Below are 19,480 nucleotides of genomic sequence, written 5' to 3'. Positions count from 1 at the left end.
GTATAGTACAAAGTGCAGGGCAGGTAGGATCAGCTTACTAGGAGTATAGTGACCATATGATTTGTCCCTGAAGCAGTGAGTGAGTGGTGACGTTCCGGTAGCACTTTCCAGATGGCAGAAGTGAAAACAGGGGATGACCTGATGGCAGTACTCTGAGCTCTACTCAGACTTCTGATTGAGCAGATAAGATGAAGCTGTGGAAGGTCAGCCCAATTAATTGAAAAAATGCACTAACTGTCCTTTGGAGGAATTTGCTATCCAAACCACACCAAGAATCATTTGATCCAAATACTTTCAATACTGCAGCCTTAAAAGTTCAAAAGTGTTTTGGTTCTCACTCCAAAGCACTTTAGCCTCTTCAGGAAAAAAGATCCTTTGCTGAGCCTTTTTGAGTATGCAGGTGGTGCTGGCAGATCATGAAAGGCAGTCAGTAATGTGGGCACCCAGGAAACTGAAGCTGATGTCTACAGTAATATGTACAGCAGTATTTCCGGTGACATGTCTTATATGCATATGGTGTCCTCTAGCTTTTGAAAAAGATTGCAGTAAAAATACAACTTCTCTGACTATGACCCAATCAAAGCATAAAAAGTAATTTTAGTCAACTGTGCTTCACAATACTCTGGCACAAATACTACTTTTAAAACTACCTAAGCTATTTTGAGTGTACTAAAGGCTATTATAGTATTAAGAAACTTTTCATAGCTTTCATTTACATAATCTTAAGTGAGTTGGAAGCAGCTGGCGACATGCTCCCATTTCATTCCTATTCCATTTGCCTAATGTGACAAATCCAGAAGTTCAATCCAACTAGCCTGCAACTCGCTTTGATAAAATCAAACAGGTTCGAATTTGTTTTTAGTCATAGAAATAGGCTCTGTGTGCATAAGAGTTAACAACCAATGAATGCTCATTCGGAAGTACAATATATAGAATGTAACAATGAGGAGTAAGGAACGCGAGTATTTAGAACATTTTAAAAAGAAGAAAGGCCCTCATATGGCTGTGCTTACAAGTCAGCTCTCTGTCAGTAAAGTGGACATTGGTAGCGATTTTCAGACTTTTAATTCAACATTCTCAAACAAATCTGAAAATTGCTCCAGGGGTGCTATACAATGGCTGACCCTCTGCTATGACCCCCAAATGTCATACAAATAGACAGTTTCTCTTAAGGGATTTAGTGTTTCAAATACCACACAAATGGAATTCACATAAAGAGACATCGGCTTAAGCCACTGTAAAACTGGTATAAACTTTGACTTCTTACAGTGTAAATAGAATTTATAATTCCAGACATAAAGCTTATCCTAAATTATATTCTTTTTGTTTGTATAAAACATATTCTTTTCACATTCTTAGTTTATGATAATTTTCATTCACTTGAAGAACACTTGATATACAGGGTACCAGATATCATTTAACTTACATTCTTTTCTCCTGTGAGATATCAAAAGATGCTGCCATATTCATGAGTGTTGGAAGGCAGTGCAAATGGTGGCTGTGTGAATGGGGAAGTATTGTGTTGGCCTTCAAGGAATAAAAGAAAAAGAACAAAGAATTAGTCAAATACAATATATTATATTTAACAAATACTCACCATGAACATAATTTATCCTTAATAATGAGCATTTACATATGCTATACAGTATAATAATAAAACAGTATACTTATTCAAGCAATAACAGTAACTTCTCTAAAGAAAGCATTACTATCATTATTATTATACTTTTTTTAATCAAACCACCTGCTTTAGGCAGTTCATGATTATTCCAGAAATCAACAAGAGATCTAAGCAATTCACTCCAACACCTTTCTGAGGATGTCTACAGTACCTATGAATGCACTTCACTAGCTGAAGGGTGGCCTGGGAACATTCAAAGATACCTCTCCTGCTGATCTTGATTTCCTGGTCCTTGTACTTGCTGAGTTTCTCACATCATCTGGAACAGCTATATCAATCAGCAAGTGTGCCCTCTCTTTTTGTTGAGTTCACTATATACAGTAAGTAAGGTTGGCTACTATCATCTGGTCAGTAACCAAGGGAATGTACCATATGAGGTCAAGATCTCTAAAAAATTGTCAATTTAGTGGCTTGCTCTTCAGCAGTTCAATTTTCTCAGAAAATTACTAGCTTTTAAGTTTTGCAGTTCATGCTCTTGATCTCAGATTTTAACCAATCTATTAGCTGACAGTTAGGGTATTGACTGCTGTGTTCTTATTCTTGGACTTCAGCTTGGTTTTTAGTATTTGATGACCCGATGGTAGAATACCTTTGCAATATTGCCTTAATGTTTCTCTCTGATACACAGATATGTTTAAGTCTCACTGTAATACAGTATACTATATGTTCCTTATTACTGTCTGGTTATTCAGATAGATATTTTCGGTTTTGACTAGTCTGCCACATTTAAAAACTGCAGTGGGTCATTATTCTAGAGCAGATTCCATTTTAATATAATTACTGATTGTCATGACAGTAGTAAGGGACCATTGCAGCTGGGTCTCGTCTATGGCAAAGAGCTTTTGGTAGTCCATATAAAACAAGTGGCTAACTTTGTTATTGCTATGGATTTCAAATCTGTCATGTCTGTTAAGCATGCTGATGTCAATAATAATAATAATACCGGTAATAATAATAATAAGCAACCTACCACTATACAATGTGTCAAAGAACAACTGTCATTGTCTAGGTTGGTCTAAGATCTTTGTTTAAATTGATATAAATCACATGGTTGAAAATAGACAGTGAAACATTTTTCTAGGCACAAATTTCACAAAAAGATAAAAAATATCTTTTCAGTTTTGTTTCTCTAGTTTTACTTGAAGTCCTTTATTGTATAAGTTTGACTTGATTATAAACAATGTTATTTTCTTCAAATAAAATAAAAAATACAGTTTATCTTCTATTCAATAAATATGTTAAGTATATTGAAACATAATTGCAACAGTTAGAATTTAACAAAGGAGTGATATTTTATGACCACTACTCTTAGACAGACAACATGGCTATTCAGTGAAAAGATTTTATTTTCAGCTAATTCAGCTTACAAATATTTATAGTCTCAGTCTGAAAAATGCATTTTCATACACAGTTCTAGACTTACACAACAGCTGATGTAATGTAATAATAAAAGAGTCTTACCATGTGCAAAAGCTCTCCCAAAAGGATAGTTGCCCTAACAGATACATGGTCATCACTGCTTGTTATGACTTCAACTAAACCCTGGTTGAATGAAGGGTAAATGATACATTATATAACAGTAAATTCCTTCTTGCAAAAAAGCTACAATTAATTATTTCTTATTGTTTCAATTTCTTACTTCTAGAAGTCCACTACGAATAAAAGCAGAAAGCACCAATGCCAGATAATTGTCCATCAAGTCTGGTCTGAAAAAGAAAAAAAAAGGCATTTAGTCAACAGAATATAGAACCACAATTATAGAACTATCACCTAACAGATTCATTAGCTCAAACAAATACAAAAATATATCATATGCTATTTTGGTATCTTGTAAACTAATGCATAGATTATGTTATTAGTGCAACATAGGATATTTGTTCTTCCAACATTCACAATATACATGTATATCATTTAGCAAAGTACATGAGAATCAATGTACCCATATATATGATACACAGTGACTACTGGAGGTTGGTATTGTTTTAGATATTTAAGACTACAGTACCTTGTAGCACCTGACTTTGTTTTAAAGGCATCATGCTAACATAGTACATGTCGGGCCCTTGGGCAACATGTCCCTGGGCAAAACAGTTTAAAAAAATTACTGCTAACTCAACTCACAGCCTCAGTACCTGACAGTTGGTCAATACTCAGACTAGAGGCATTGGTAAACAAATTGGCAGAGGCAGACCAATTTTCTGACCTTGCCAGGTCACCACAGCATCAAGTGGAATAATATCTGACTGTACTTTTAACTGTAGAAAAATACATGTCACCCCTTCCACAACATAACCAGTAGCATCAACTAGGACATTATCAGACTTGTAGAGACAAAAAAAGTAAAAAATAAATAAATAAATAATAATAAAAAAAAAGCCTTGACCATAACTTGGCAAGATAGCACCAAAGTTTTTCTTGGACCAAAAAACAAAAAAGAGAGCGGAGAAGGGTTTATCAAAACTGCTCAGCAAAATTAAGAATTTCATTTACTTCACCTATCCACTAGTGATCTTCCAAATAAAAAAAGCATTTCAGAAAGTGAGGTGCAGATACTTTATGCAAAAGGTAATGGAAGAACTGTGTCATTTGTCTGATTAAAATTACTATAGCTGTTGTGCTTTTTCTGTTTTGATGTTCAGAAATATGGCTCATCTCTTCATAATTGAAAATATTTATTAAACTGAACACTATATAATTATTTAATGAAACACAGAGCTGTTTATTTATAAGGTTTGGATTAATAAAATTGCCTTTAATATTCTATCAGGGCAGAGTAGATGCCTTGAATTTACAAAAAATATTCATTATAAGCAGTTTTGTTACTTTTCCTGGAGTACACAGCATTTAAATATTTTCTGTATAAAAATGAAACATTATCTTATAGAGTTTTTTTTAAATAAAAAAACAGTTCTACTGCATCTAACTGCTGAACAGTTATGGACAATTTGCTTAGACTGTATAATACTGTTGACATGGACTTTACAGTGATTGTTCACAATTTACATGTAAGTTTTTTGAAGTTCTTCTTGAAAATACTGGGACAGAAGTAGTAATGACTATAACTCATTAACTTTTATTATCCAAATAATAATAAAGTTACCAAAAAGAGTGCTCCAACTGAGGTTTCTCAATTAGTAGACAATACACATAGATTTAATCAAAAATATAACTGGACTATATAACTTTGTATCTTCCTATTCGACATCATAGACCATAAGGTGCATACTAATTCAGCGTGAACAGGAACATTCAATAAAACTGAATAAAAATGAAATCAAATGACAGTGAGATACGAAGAAGGAAGATTCACCAGCGTTTGTGTGTCAGCTTTTATCCCTCCAGATCAGAGAATGTCCAGTTTCATTGTCTCAAAACACTACTCACATCTACAGTTACTCCCAGTTTCAAATGAAAACTAACAGTGTCAGCTCCTCTTAGTATGTATCGTGATCTTTGGTGGTTGTCCAAAGGTGTAAAATATTTTGCCATTTCCGTACACTTGAAAGCGACAACCGAACAATTCAACGGCAGCCATCAACTCACATGCAGAACCATAGGTGAAGGACTTAAGCATTTCACTCTTATAGTACTCCTGTGTAGTATAATTATCTCCTGTACCGTCATCAGTCCACAACTTGAACCTCTAAGACACAATGTTCCTCCGGATATCAGACCCAACGCCGCTTCACACGGCAACCGAGCTGCACGCTATGGATGTATATATGTATGTAAGTAGGATTCAGTTACCGTTGGGAACCCGCGTACCAAATTTCTTGAAGATGGGCCCATAAGTAACAAAGACTGTTGGAAAGTTTAATATGGTGGCCGACAGTGGCGTCATACCACCGAAATAAGTATGTACATCGGTTTCGGTTAACGCAGGGAAGCCGCCTGCTAAATTTCGATGAAGATGGGGCCATAAATAAGAAAGTTCAGCATGGCGGACGCTGTTGACCGTTACACCTAGAATTTTGAAATGAAACCTGCTAAACTTTTGTAAGTAAGCTGTAAGGAATGAGCCTGCCAAATTTCAGCCTTTTACCTACACGTGAAGTTAGAGAATTAGTGACGTTGGAAAGTTCAATATGGTGGCCGACAGTGGTGTCATACCAACGAAATAAGTACGTACATCAGTTTCGGTTAGCGCAGGGAAGCTGCCTACCAAATTTCGTGAAGACGGGGCCATAAATAAGAAAGTTCAACATGGCGGATGTTGTCGACTGTTATGACTGTTACGCATAGAATTTCGAAATGAAACCTGCTTAGCTTTTGTAAGTAACCTGTAAGGAATGAGCCTGCCAAATTTCAGTCTTCTACCTACACGGGAAGTTGGAGAATTAGTGATTAGTGAGTGATAAGTCAGTCAGCCAGTTAGTCAGTGAGGGCTTTGCCTTTTATTAGTATAGATAAGAGCAGCTCACTACTGAAAACGGCAAATATAGGAGAGGGTCGGGATCGAACCAGGGACTCTTGATTACAAGTCAGTAAATCTTACCACTAAGCCACGGAAGCCATTGTCTTATCCTTGAACCTTTTGTGAAAGTGTTTGTTTGATCTTTGGACTTCAGGCGTCACACATTATGTAGTTTATTTGTACATTTTGCCAATTATTACTAAAATATGAAAAACGGTTCTGTTTTAACAATATGTTTACACAGATTATTGTAGAAACAGAACACACAAGAAATGCATGCGTTCTAAATAACAATCTATTATTTCCACTCTAAAACTCCAGCTCTACACTCCCATATAATCAATCAAGGCATGAGCTGAAAGAAGTTTGTGCACGTTTTGCAGCTGTGGGGGGATGGAATAGCAGGCTGTTTGCTGCTGGTCTTTATCAGCACATTTACAGGACAAAAGACAGTGACAAAGAGATGCGAACAGATTTAAGGTGGGCCGGATCTACGAGTTTTTTTGTAGGCTCTGGTAATTCTAGTGTTAAAAGAGTTACAGTTGATAATAAAAATGTTGCTTTCTATTTATATTTCTTTACATTTTTGATAGTTTTCATTAATTGTCATATATATGCAGAGACATATATTTCAGTGTCCTAGGTAATAAATAGTCTTAACGGTTTAACAGAATTCTTGTACTTCAGTAAATGTACTCTGTGTTAATTTCACTCAGTTTTTTATATTGTGCATCTATTCAAGTGAGCTGTTCACTTAATTTTTTTATTCTTATTGTTGTTTTTTATTATTGTCTCAACGTAGTAGGGGTGTCACATCTACTGCTGCTAGATATCCCAATAGGGGAGGCACAGTGCAAGTCATATCCACCAACACTGACTACAATTAATGTATTGATCAAAGGCAGGATTGCATTTACAAAATTCATTACTGTGTAGTGCACTTCTACAGCAAAAAAAGTGTGTGAGTGTTGTGTAAAACTAAAATAAATATATTGTGCTCTCTAGACAAAACTTTGCAGGTTCTCACTATACTATAAAATGCACTTTTACCTTGGTACTTGAGTACTTTTGAAAGCAGAAGCATATTTACTTTTACTCAAGTAGGTTTTTAAATGAAATACCTCTTACTTTAGTGAAAGTAAAAATTTGACAAAGCACTTCAACTCTGTGTACATTTCTTAGCTTTATAACATTCTGATGCATTTTATTCTCTAATGGAATTGAACCGTCATCCTTAAACCTTTGACTTGACTGTTCCAAAAACTGCTACAACACAAATCACCATCACTTTAAATTTGCAATCTCTGATTATAGCAGTCAGTTGAAAGACAATATTTCTTGTTCAATCATTTTTTCCTCTGTGCCTTTTTCTAAATCTAGAAGACATATTAGCAAAATCCAAGAGCTACTACAAATAATATAGCATTTTATACGCAGTCAAGCCTTACAGTATATAAAAACAATGGGCATTCTACAGGCAATATTCCAGAGGGGTAACATTTAACAGTAACAGAAAAAGTCAGCAGTATTTCAAAGCCAGTAAATTACAAGATTAATACTGTAAATATGATCCATAAATATAGAAGTTCATTTCTTTTTTTACCTTGATCGGGCTCGATGAGGAAGAAGAAGTTTTGCCTCAGCTGCCACAAATCCATCTGATAGCCTCCAGCTATCTTGAAATCTACTAGGATCTTAAAACATGAAGCAAGACATCACACATTCAATAATAAATACCATATAAAAGCAAAACACATTTAAGAAAGGTATGTCAATTTACATACCTGCAATTAATAAACATCCTGGAAAACGTTATCATTTTGTTAAATACAGTGATCCCTTGCTATATCTCGCTTCGACTTTCTTGGCTTCACTCCATCGCAGATTTTATATGTAAGCATATCTAAATATATATCACGGATTTTTTGCTGGTTCGCGGATTTCTGCGGACAATAGGTCTTTTATGGTACATGCTTCCTCATTTGGTTTGCTCAGTTGATTTCAAACAAGGGATGCTATTGGAGGATGGCTGAGAAGCTACCCAATCAGAGCACGTATTACGTATTAAATAAAACTCCTCAATGATATAATGATACGCTTCCCGCGCGGTGTTTTGCAAGCTTAAAAGCCTAAACAGCACTTATTGATTTTTGATTGTTTGCTTTTCTCTCTCTCTGACATTCTCTGCTCCTGACGGAGGGGGTGTGAGCAGTGGGGCTGTTCGCACACTGGCCTAGAGGATACGGACGCTCCTCTAAAAAATGCTGAAAGACTACCTTCACATTGCTCCCTTCCATGCGGCTGCTTTGTCATGTGGTGCTTCGCATACTTAAAAGCCCGAACAGCACCTATTGATTTTTGATTGTTTGCTTTTCTCTCTCTGTATCTCTCTCTCTCTGACATGCACTCCTTTGAAGAGGAAGATATGTTTTCATTCTTTTAATTGTGAGACGGAACTGTCATCTCTGTCTTGCTATGGAGCAAAGTTTAAACTTTTGAAAAAGAGACAAATGTTTGTTTGCAGTGTTTTAAAGTCCCTGTCTCTACAACCTCCTGTGTTTCTGTGCAAATCTGTGACCCTACGTGACAATACAAAAATATGGTTTTTACTTCAAGGATTTTCACCTTTCACAGGGGGTTCTGGAACACAACCCCCGCGATCGAGGAGGAATCATTGTAATTCCAAAATAATATGATTTGCTCTTAAACAATTGTCTTCTGATATTAAATTATTTCTATACCTTGAACTTCATTTATGTTTTGTGAAAACAGCTGCTTATGAAAAAGGGTATATAATAAATTAAACTGATTAATATAAAGTGATTTGAGTTTATAAGCAAAAAAGTTTGAGAAACATAATTGTAAAAGCATTATTTTAAATTTAATCTGCCTTATAAATGTATGTAGCAAGTGTAAATGATTTAATTTGACAAATGCATAGCTAGCTTGCTGATAAAAAAAACAAAATCACTGATATTGTGATTTTTCCCCTTCAGTAAAATTACAAGAGGTCAGATAAAGAAAACTAAGCATACAATAAGCAATAATACAGGATATTTTATATCAAATATAACACCATTTACAAACCTTCTGAAGGGTTACAACATCATTTATATAAAAGTTGAAAAATATTTTATGATTGCAAAATTATATCTTCTCAAATGTCAACAGATCTACTTGAAGCTACATGTGAGTTGTGTCTATTTTAAATGCATTTAAGCCTTAGTCTGGGAAGAATGTTGATTGTCTAATATAACAAAGATGTTGTAGAAACAATCTATTGACTGTATAGAAAAAATTACAAATCTTAACTAAAAGCTTATGTTTACTTACCAACACTAAGAAGAGCTTCAGTAAAATCTTGCGTTACTATTGGAATAGGGAGTCGAAAAATGTCATACAATACTTCCAATAACCCTTTCTAAAATAAAAGCAAGAATAGAAAGAAAATAAACAACATTAAAAGAAAAACTTACTAAAATGAGATATTCTATATATTATACAGTCTCATGTGCTTCACTGAAGAGTGTATTAAAGCTGAATATCAGGACTTCACAGTGGCACTAGATGGATTTAAATCATGCGGGTGGACAGAAGCAGGAGCAATAGCAGCAAAAAATAAAAAGGAGGAGGACTTGCTGTTTTTGTGAATGAAAAATGGTGTAACCCTGGACACATGACAATTAAAGCACGGGTATGCTACTTGAATGTTGAGTTGCTCGCGGTAGGTTTACAATCTTATTATATGCCAAGAGAGTTTTCACATGCTTATACTGGAAGTTTACATGTCCCCCCTCTGCAGACGCGACAATCATAACAGACACAGTATACTCTCTAATAAGCTTATTTTTCACTGACCATCCTGGTGCTTTCATCACAATTTCTGGGGGCTTTAAAAATGTTTTACTTTCCCCCACCTCCACCATTTTTTTTACCAGTTTGTGGACTGCACAACAAGAGAAAGCAGGATCTTGGACTTGTTATATGCCAATGTTAAAGAGGCATAACACTCTGTTGCGTTGCCATCTTTAGGCTAATCGGACCATAATGTGGTACAGTCCATACCTGCATATAAGCCAATTGTCCCGTGACTGCCAGCCACCACCAGGGCCATGCAAGTACAGACAGCTGAGGCTGAACAGGATCTGAAGGATGCCTTTGAAAACACTGACTGGGATATGCTATAGCCAGGACACTGAGCAACTGAGCCACTTACCACAGACTACATCAGGTTTTGTGTGGTTAACACAGTCCCCACAAAGACAGTGCATTGTTTTCCCAACAACAAGCCATGGATTATAAAAGAAAAGAAAGCCCTGCTGAATATGAATAAGAGAGCCTTCAGATATGGAGATAAGAATGAAATCAGAACTGAAGAAGTACATCCATGAGGGAGAATGCCCACTACTGAGACAAACTTGAGCTCAAGTTACAATAAAACAACATGAAGAAAGTGTGGAATGTAATGAGGACTATCACTGGCTACAAACAGGCTGTTAAACATGTAGAAGAAAGAAACAAGAACAAAGCTCAAGAACTGAACCAGTTCTTCAACAAGTTTGACCCATTTTTATCAGTCCAGTCTCCCCCAACACTGCTAGCTTCTGTGTGCAGGCGGAAGAGGTTCCAGAATCCCACCTACCATCTGCACGCTGCAAAACATACAATGATATCACACCTGCAGGCTACAGACCCTCTCCACTCTCTGGATTGTGTGTGTCTCAGTTCTTCAAGTGATGAAAGAGCTGGGAAAACTCTGCACAACCAGAGATTCAATGCCAGATGGAATCAGCACCCAGGGTTCTGAAAATATGTGTCAGCCAGCTCTGCAGGGTCCTTCAGCAACTGGTCTCCTTTCCTGGGTTTTGTAGAAGGTTCCCCAGCTGTGGAAAACATCCTGGGTGGTCTAGCTGCCAAAATAATGGCAATTTAGTACTTCAGAATAGCTGCTCTTACATCATGAAAATTTTGAGAGGCTGGTCCTAAAACAGCTAAAACCTCTGGTTTCAGAACATCTGGATCCTCTGCAGTTTGCCTATCAGGCTTATACAGGTGAGGAGGATGCTCTCATCTACATGCTCCACAGAGCCTAATCCCACTTGGACAAAGCCAGCAGCACAGTCAGGATCATGTTCTTTGACTCTTCCACTGCCTCTAAGACCATTCTGTCTCAATGACTTGGGAAAAAGCTGAAGGCTTTCAATCTTGATACTCCCACAATCTCCTAGATCATGGATTACCTGAAGAACAGACAATGGCTTGTGAGGCTGAGGGACTCTGGGTCAGAAGTGATGGTGTGTAATACTGGAGCACCTTAGGGAATTGCCCTGTCTCCCTTCCTGTCTACCCTGTACATAAACGACTTCCAGTACAACACCAGTATTTGCCATCTACAAAAATTTTCAGTTAACCTATCCATCAACAGCTACATTAATAATCAATACAAGTCAGCATACAGCTTTAATCTGGTGGTGCAGTAACAACAACCTGCAACTCAAAATCAAGACAAAAGAACTGGTGGACATCCACTGTGCCAAGAAGCCTCTGAGACCAGTCACTATTCAGGGGGAGGACACAGAAGTGTTGCAAAGCTACAAGCACCTGGGGGTTCACATAAACTATAAACTGGGCTGGTCTGATAACACAGTGGCACTGTACAAGAGGGGCCAGAACAAACTGTCTTTGCTAAGGAGACTCAGGTCTTTTGCTGTGCGCAGCAAGCTGCTGGAAATATTCTACCAGTCAACAGTAGCCAGTTTGTTGTTATACTCTGCAGTCTCCGGGGAAAGAAATCTGAGCACAAAAGAAGCACAATGCCTGAACAAACTTATCAAGAAAACTTGCTCCATCACAGAGCAAACCCTGGACACACAGGAAGCTGTTGTGGAAAAAGAGGATCATGGCAACATTGGATTCCATCATGAAAAATCCCCTTCATCCCTTCCAGGAGGCTCTCTCTCGGAGCACTTTTAGCCATAGGTTCATTAAGCCACATGGTGTGCAAAGAAGTGCCTCTAGGGGTCTTCTCTGCCCACCACTATGAGGCAATTCAATGCTTCCACCTGATATACTCTTTAAATAAACAAACTTATTTAGTTATTTATGTATTTATTTATAGATTGATTAATTGGATGTATTATCTGTCCTATGAGTCTGTTAGCTTGTTTTTTATGTTTCTGCTGCTGTATACATTTGAATTTCCCCAGGGAATTAACAAGGTTTATCTAATCTAATTTTATCTAATCTAATCTTATTCCAGTGAATCAGGCTGATAGATATTTATTTTTAATTTGTATTCATTATTACACTCTTTACGACAAACAGTTGTGTGTAAATCATCACCTTTTTTCATAGCCCTGTTTTACACACTTTGGGCTTGCCATGTTTCCCATTTGTGGCAGCATTGTCTTAAGTGTAAATAATAAGGAATTCGAGAAGCCTGCATCTTTCAGCAGGGAAATTATCCTAAAGCTGATGTACACTGCATGATTTAAATATAATACTGCATTAAATGTTAGCTATATGTTTGCATAGGACAAGAAAAAAACTGCAATAATGACATTCATTTTCAGATGTGTATATGCAGTAGCTTACATCACAAGACAGATAAATCAAATATCACTGTACCAACAAACTGAGGGAAATGCCACTTTAGCCACTAATCACCTCTTTTAATAAAATCACCTTTGCTTTTGAAGACATCCACCATAAAATTCAATGCATAATTCTATGATCAATTCATATTTTATTACATGCAAAATTTAGACAATGAAGTATAATTAAATAATTTCTTGTGTTCTGTTGATAGCTACAGCAATGCATTATTATGTTGTGTTTTGGAGAAATCAAGCTGACGCTGCTCACATGAACATCTGCTGACAATAATGGATCTCTCTCTTACCCAAATCAAAGCCTGCAGTGAGTAAACAGTGTCAAAGTCCTAATTATTATTATTATTTGCAAAAGAAGCTTTAAAGACATTAAAATGAATTATATGTAGACATGCAATATGGAAAAACAATGCAAACAAATGACAACAAGAATTGAAACTCTATGAAATTTGTATAAAAATAAATCAGGATTACCCCATTCCTCAATTAGAACAATTGTAAAGCCTTTTTCTCACTCACATTCCAATTCTAACCTGTTACAAATTTTTTCTAGACGGATAATATGTAGATGTTTACACTTGTATTATAGATCAAAAAAGTAGACAAAATTTTGAAATTTGAAAATTTCAGCAATAACTATACAAGTACAAGATATACAAAAAATCATACAAGCCAGGAGTCTGTGTAACCACATAGAACTTATTTAAAAAACAGTAAGGGGCGATCACAACAACTAATTTATGACAGATTTTTTCCTGTTGTCTCACCAGTAGTTCTTATCTGATACGGGGGTAACAAACTAATATTAAAAGCTATCAACAGAATCTGATATGTGCCCAAATAAAAGTGCATCTAATGCTTTTTATATTATCTACTTGTTCCAGCCAACACTGAAAATGTTTTGACTGTAACCCTTTTTTTAATTCTCTCCAAAATCTGTTTGGAGTACTAGTGTGCAAAGGACCTATGACAACAAATAACACTTTTTCCTTTTGAAAAAGAAAATAAATAAATCCAGAGCCACATACATTTACAATATTATAAATAAAAAGAATACAGATGCTCCTGATCTTGCAATTATGTTAATTTTAGAAACTGTACAAAACCATACTAATTGACACGGAGTATTTCCCGATTTTATTCAAAGTAATGCAAAAACAGCAAAGAAACTGTTCACCCTATACACAAATGTTAAGACTGAACCATTTCCAGTGCAAGGAAAAAATTATATTTTGAAAGAAAAATTACTTACCCGTACTTCCATATTTGGTATACAAAGCAAACCAAGCAAAGACTGGATGCCAGAGTTACCTGGCTTACACAGGTTAATAATTCCTAAACAGTACACAAACAAGAAGAAATACAAAGTAAAACAAGCGTAAAATGTTAAATAGTGGTACTTTAAAGAATTTTCTATACAGAAGTTACAAGAAAACTAAGTAAATACAAGTAATTTCATTTTTTTTTTTTTTAAACTTTGACAAGTTTGTGTCTCCTATACAATGCCAGTTTGAGAATTAATACATTGGCCTCTTTTTCTTATTGCCTTCTTTTCAACTTGCCTTTTAGGACGGCATTTTTTTTTTTTTGAGCTACTGTAATGTTTTAATTTCCCTTTGGGGCAAATAAAGTGTATGTGTATGTATGTATGATGTATGTATGTATGTATGTATCTATAACATTGATACAATCTGATGTACCATACACTCCACATTACTGATTAAGCAAATACGAATTCACTAAAATCAGGGCAGGAAATAATTGAGGTTGTGGGGCATTTTTGCTTTAACCACCTGAAATCCAGGAGCATTTTCATAAACAATTACGGATAATTTGCAAAACATACAAATTCTGGTAACATTTTCCATTATGAGAATAGTACATCTTATTTAGTTTCACGAGTAGCATAATAAAATAGAAATTAAGAAGTGTATAGTTTCAACCACCTCTCTTATTTATTAAAATAAATTGTAAAAACATAAGGAATTAAATTGAAATGTAAATAACATATTGGTTCAATGCCTTTCTTTTTCATTACAAAAATGTAAAAATCAATGAAAAATAAATGTATCTAGCCAAAAGAAAACATGTTTAATATAAGTTAGTGGTAGTTAAAGTGTTTAAGACCAAGTCGAAGCTGCTAAACTCAATGACACAGCAGATCACCTATTTGTGCCCATGTCAGTGGAATTCCATTATACACTTACAAGATTTATTTTATTAGAGAAAAAATGTGTTTTTGTGTGTGAAGGTTTGCATTTCAAAGCCTTGGATTTCAGCCAGTGATCAATAACAATTTTTTCTCCATGAAAACAGTGAAACAGCAAGTAACCTGACAACAGTGATGCAGTATGCCATTGGCCACATAGAACTGCAATAGCCTAAGGTGAGTCCTGAGACTTGTATGGAGACTGATAAAGGTAACACTGGCAGCAAGTCTGAAAGAAAAAGAGGTACTGTAGTAAATGGTGTGGCATTTGAATATACTCCCAGCAACACAGTACTGTTCCAGCTTATTTAAGGAATTACGGCAGTATGGAACAGTGGCCGAAGTGATGGCAAATACGTATGCATAAAAATGGTACCCTTGTCTTCTTTAAAGGTCTCATTTGTCCTTGTTCATTAATCCTACGTACCTCACTGTGACTCTTCCCTGTGGAAAATGAAACATTACTGATAATAGTCAAATGTTGTGCGTCATGGTAGTAGTTTTAGATATGTTCCTCATGGAGCTATGCCCATTTTGTTGTGTGTATGTCTGGCAGCAACCTGGTATAAATAAATGTACATTGACACTAGAATCTCAGAAGCCTGCAAAAATATTCATAATGCCAGACCACCTTAACTTTATTCACAGCTCCACGTCACTGTGTTAATGATAGCGCCTTTGTTTTGCAAATCTGTCAATCAGCCATAAGCAGGCAACCTGCTATCTCATCCCCCACAGAGTATTTTGTGTCTGTCTTCAGCTGCCTTGGTGGGGCATGGGATAGCAGGCTGCCTGCCTGTGGCCGATAGTCAGTTGACTAATAAATACAGTATATATACAAAATGAAGTACAAGAGAGTCTTAAATCACTTACCTGACCAAGAACGGAAAGCTGCCACTATTGCCATTTTGCTAGCCACAAATCGGGCTTCTCGGTCTTCTCTGAAAAAAACAAACAATTTAAAACAGACTATTTACTCCAACATAATGCATTTATGTACAATAAAACAAAAAAAATCTGATAACAATACTGTAGTACAAACTCTGTACTTGAGAATTTAACCTAATGTACATAACATACTGATACACTGTATTCTGTGCGCATAGATAGATAGATACTTTATGGCAATACTGATACTATAAAACTACATATAATGGTGTGAAATGTATTTAAATTGATAAATATTTTGAATGTATGTATTTATCTGTAAGTCAGACAAAGCAAATGTAATATTAGTGTTTATTCATGAGAACAGCAATGCTTTGATGTTAAAGAACTGTTAGCCCAAAGTCTTTAGAACTGACTTAGGACTTTATTGCAAGGTTGGGGGAAGTGCCTAAAACCAGTCTGGCAAATGATTCTCTGCAAGACATTCTCTCACAATCAACCTCCACAGGAAAGCCAAACTATCTGACTGGAAAGCTTCTCTGAACAAATTGTTTTTGGGGGCAGGTATGAAAATAAGCCAGTAAATGGGGGATGTGTTGCACCAGAATTCAACTGGTCTAGAGTTGGCTGCTTGGTTTTGAATCAGAGGCCATTCCATACCACCCTATTGGCTGTAGGATTTGAACAATGTATACATTTGGTTGCTCTACCCTCCATTTCTCTCCCTCTCAATATTACAATAAAAAGGATATCACACTGAAGAGCACAGTTCTGCAGCCATATTGAAACAGGCATGCTGCCTGTACTGTAGAAAGCCAGGAATGATGTCCTCGGTCCTCTGCTTTTCTGTATTTATATTCTTGGTCATATTATTTGCAGCTTTGGACTGGGTTATCATTTTTATGCAGACAACATTCAACTCTATTTCAATGTTAAAAGTGGAACTTCATCAGAGCTTTCTCAGCTCACAACTTGCCTCAGTGAAATTAAAACCTGGATGGAGCAGAACTCTTTAAATTTAAATTGCAACAAAACTGAACTCCTGCAAATTGGGACAAAAGTGCAACTTACTAAAATGAACTCCTTCCCAGTCCATCTTGGCGGTGATCTCATCAGACCTTCCTCTACTGCAAAGAATCTTGCGTGTCATTTTTGATTCCTCCCTTTCTTATTCCACCCACATAAATCACAAACGTTCTTACTTTCACCTCCGTAACATATCACGTGTTCACTCCTTCCTCTCCATTTCTAACACTGAGAAACTTGTCCATGCTTTTATCACATCCGCATCGATTATTTTAATTCCCTACTGGCAGGCCCCTTCTAATCTTATATCACAGCTCCAGCTTATTCAATACTCGGCTGCAAGAGTCCTTACTCGAACCAGCAACAGTGAGCACATCACACCCATCCTGTTTTGCCTTCACTGGCTCCCTGTGTCTTACTGAATTGAATATAAAATTCTACTAATAACCTACAAAGCCTTAAACGACCTTGTGCCAAACTACATCAGTGACCTTCTCCATCACTATGTGCCTGTCCGCCCACTAAGGTCCTTAGATTCTGGCAATCTTGTTGTACCCCACACTAATCTACACTCCATGGGTGACAGGGCCTTCTTCTGTATAGCGCCCAGGCTCTGGAATGACCCACCGAAATTAATTTTATCAGCTGACTCCATGAATTCTTTTAAAAAACAAAACAAAACTCAACTGTTCAGGAAGGCTTTTAGCTCTACCTGACTTTACTACCCTTCTTTCAGTTTACCTCTCTGTCAAGATGCTCATGTAACCTGTGTGTGTGTGCTAGACCATCAATTATGTTGTCTGTTAGGCTTTTTATTCTCTGAATTTACTCTCTTCTTTATTTATTTATCTTGTTTAGTACAATGTTATATACTGTATACCCTGCCGTTCTTTCTTAAACTCTGTGAAGTGCCTTGAGCATGGAAAATGCGCTATTTAAATAAAATGTATTATTATTATTAAGTAACTAACAAGTCACTAAGCCACCTGAAACTACACATCAGCATTCATCAGTTTGTATGGTTGCCTATATTCACTTGTACTTTGCTTATTGTTATTATTTTATTAATATTATCAATAATATATTATTTCAAACTGTAGCTTAACTCCTGTTAGTTTTCTATTCCACGTAATTGCCTAAGGATATACTGTAGATGCAGAAGGGAAGGTGGGGAGAAGTTATAAAGTACAATACCTTATAAACAGTGTAAAGTCTATGAGATTTGAGGTATTTTGATAAAGGCTACATATTAAAGAATACACAAGGGAAAAGTAGAGTAATATTGAACTCTAACAAGACAAAGCAAAAATATACAACATATTTATATGGTATATTAATAAGGGATAATGAAGAAATGTACTAATATTATATAATCTATTTACTCATGAAAGAATTTGTGTCACTCCACAATTCAGGATTACATATAATTAATATTATTAATAATCCAACCCAACCAAAGGTTTCTGGACAGATTAGATATAAATTTGAAAACAACCAACTTGTTATGAATGTTTGTAGAGCACTGAAGAAAGAAACAAAGGAACAGAAGGAGCAGAACAATTTCAAAGCATGTAGAGAAATACATTAAGTGTACCTAAAGAACAATAATAGCAAAATCGGTTAGAGGTCAATATCACAGCAAAATATTTATAAGATACATACAGCTCATTATAATTAAGACTGGAGTTTCTAGAAGAGAATGAAGAAAACAGGAGGTCACTTTGCCAAATTAAATGTAGAAGTAAAGCCTTGTAAGCTACTTAAGCAAAACCTTATAAAATATGGTAAGATGCTTTGTATGGGATGAAGAAAACGAGAAGAAGTAAAAAGAGTTAATAAAAGAAAAGAGGAGATGTTAATGTAACTCTACTTGTCTTTGAGGGCTAACCTCACCTGGAGGTAAAATAAGAATAAAGAAGGAAAAGGAAACAATCTTAGGTACTGGAATGTCATGAGTCAAAAGATATCACAGTGTGTGCTAGTACATACAGTTGCGAGGACAAAAGAGGCATGTGTGACAGAGAAGGCAGACAACTGGGAATTAAAAATGTAGCTTATTTAGGAATGACAATGTTAGAAGAAAGAGAATTTTGTTTTTAAGGAGTTTTTCCATAAGTCACAAAAATTCAACCAAATTTAATTTGAACTTGTACAAAGAACATATGGAGTAAGGAGTACCTTGATGAACACAGAAAGGGAATTTATCTAAAAGGGAATTTATATACTGTAGGAATTTTTATCAATGCTGAGAATTCAAATTTTTTTAAAATTTGACTGGTTAAATTCAATAGCAATAAAGAGCATTAGTAATTATTCAAACAATATGTACAGCATGGCACAATATTTTTTACCATTAATCTCTAAAAGCAAACAGCAACATCAATTTTAAATTACACCCTACACCACAGTAGAATTAACACCACATATTCTTGAGATGTAGTTAAGGTAGATACAGCTACAAACTATTTGTTTCAAAAGCAGCGCACATCTTTAGCTAAGAGCTTAAATTCGTGCAGAAAAGCAATGTGTATTCTCTCCTGCCAGAGGGGTTTAAGGACACTTAATCTTTTCACATTTAAGCCCAGATCCTAAATTTTCCAGGAAGTGACCTTTATCTTAGTTAGGAAAATTAGCCGATGCAGCTATAAAGT

At 35.8% G+C, this 19,480-nt stretch overlaps 1 protein-coding gene across 2 annotated transcripts in view; it reads right to left on the bottom strand.

Moving 5' to 3' along the window:
• The window catches only part of LOC120527345 (rapamycin-insensitive companion of mTOR-like), a 151,142-nt gene that overhangs the window by 53,132 nt on the left and 78,530 nt on the right, over positions 1–19,480 (bottom strand). For both annotated transcript variants that reach the window (XM_039750640.1, XM_039750641.1), the window contains 7 exons: positions 15,789–15,856; positions 13,959–14,041; positions 9,429–9,516; positions 7,699–7,789; positions 3,321–3,387; positions 3,143–3,223; positions 1,427–1,527 (listed from right to left, as the gene is read on the bottom strand). In XM_039750640.1, coding sequence (XP_039606574.1) covers positions 1,427–1,527; positions 3,143–3,223; positions 3,321–3,387; positions 7,699–7,789; positions 9,429–9,516; positions 13,959–14,041; positions 15,789–15,856 — 579 coding nt within the window. The remainder of the gene's footprint in view (positions 1–1,426; positions 1,528–3,142; positions 3,224–3,320; positions 3,388–7,698; positions 7,790–9,428; positions 9,517–13,958; positions 14,042–15,788; positions 15,857–19,480) is intronic.

This window comes from Polypterus senegalus, chromosome 4 (assembly GCF_016835505.1).
Source record: "Polypterus senegalus isolate Bchr_013 chromosome 4, ASM1683550v1, whole genome shotgun sequence".
Taxonomy (NCBI): Eukaryota; Metazoa; Chordata; class Cladistia; order Polypteriformes; family Polypteridae; genus Polypterus; species Polypterus senegalus.
The sequence above is the reverse complement of the archived record's forward strand: the minus strand, read 5'-3'. Positions and strand labels throughout refer to the sequence as shown.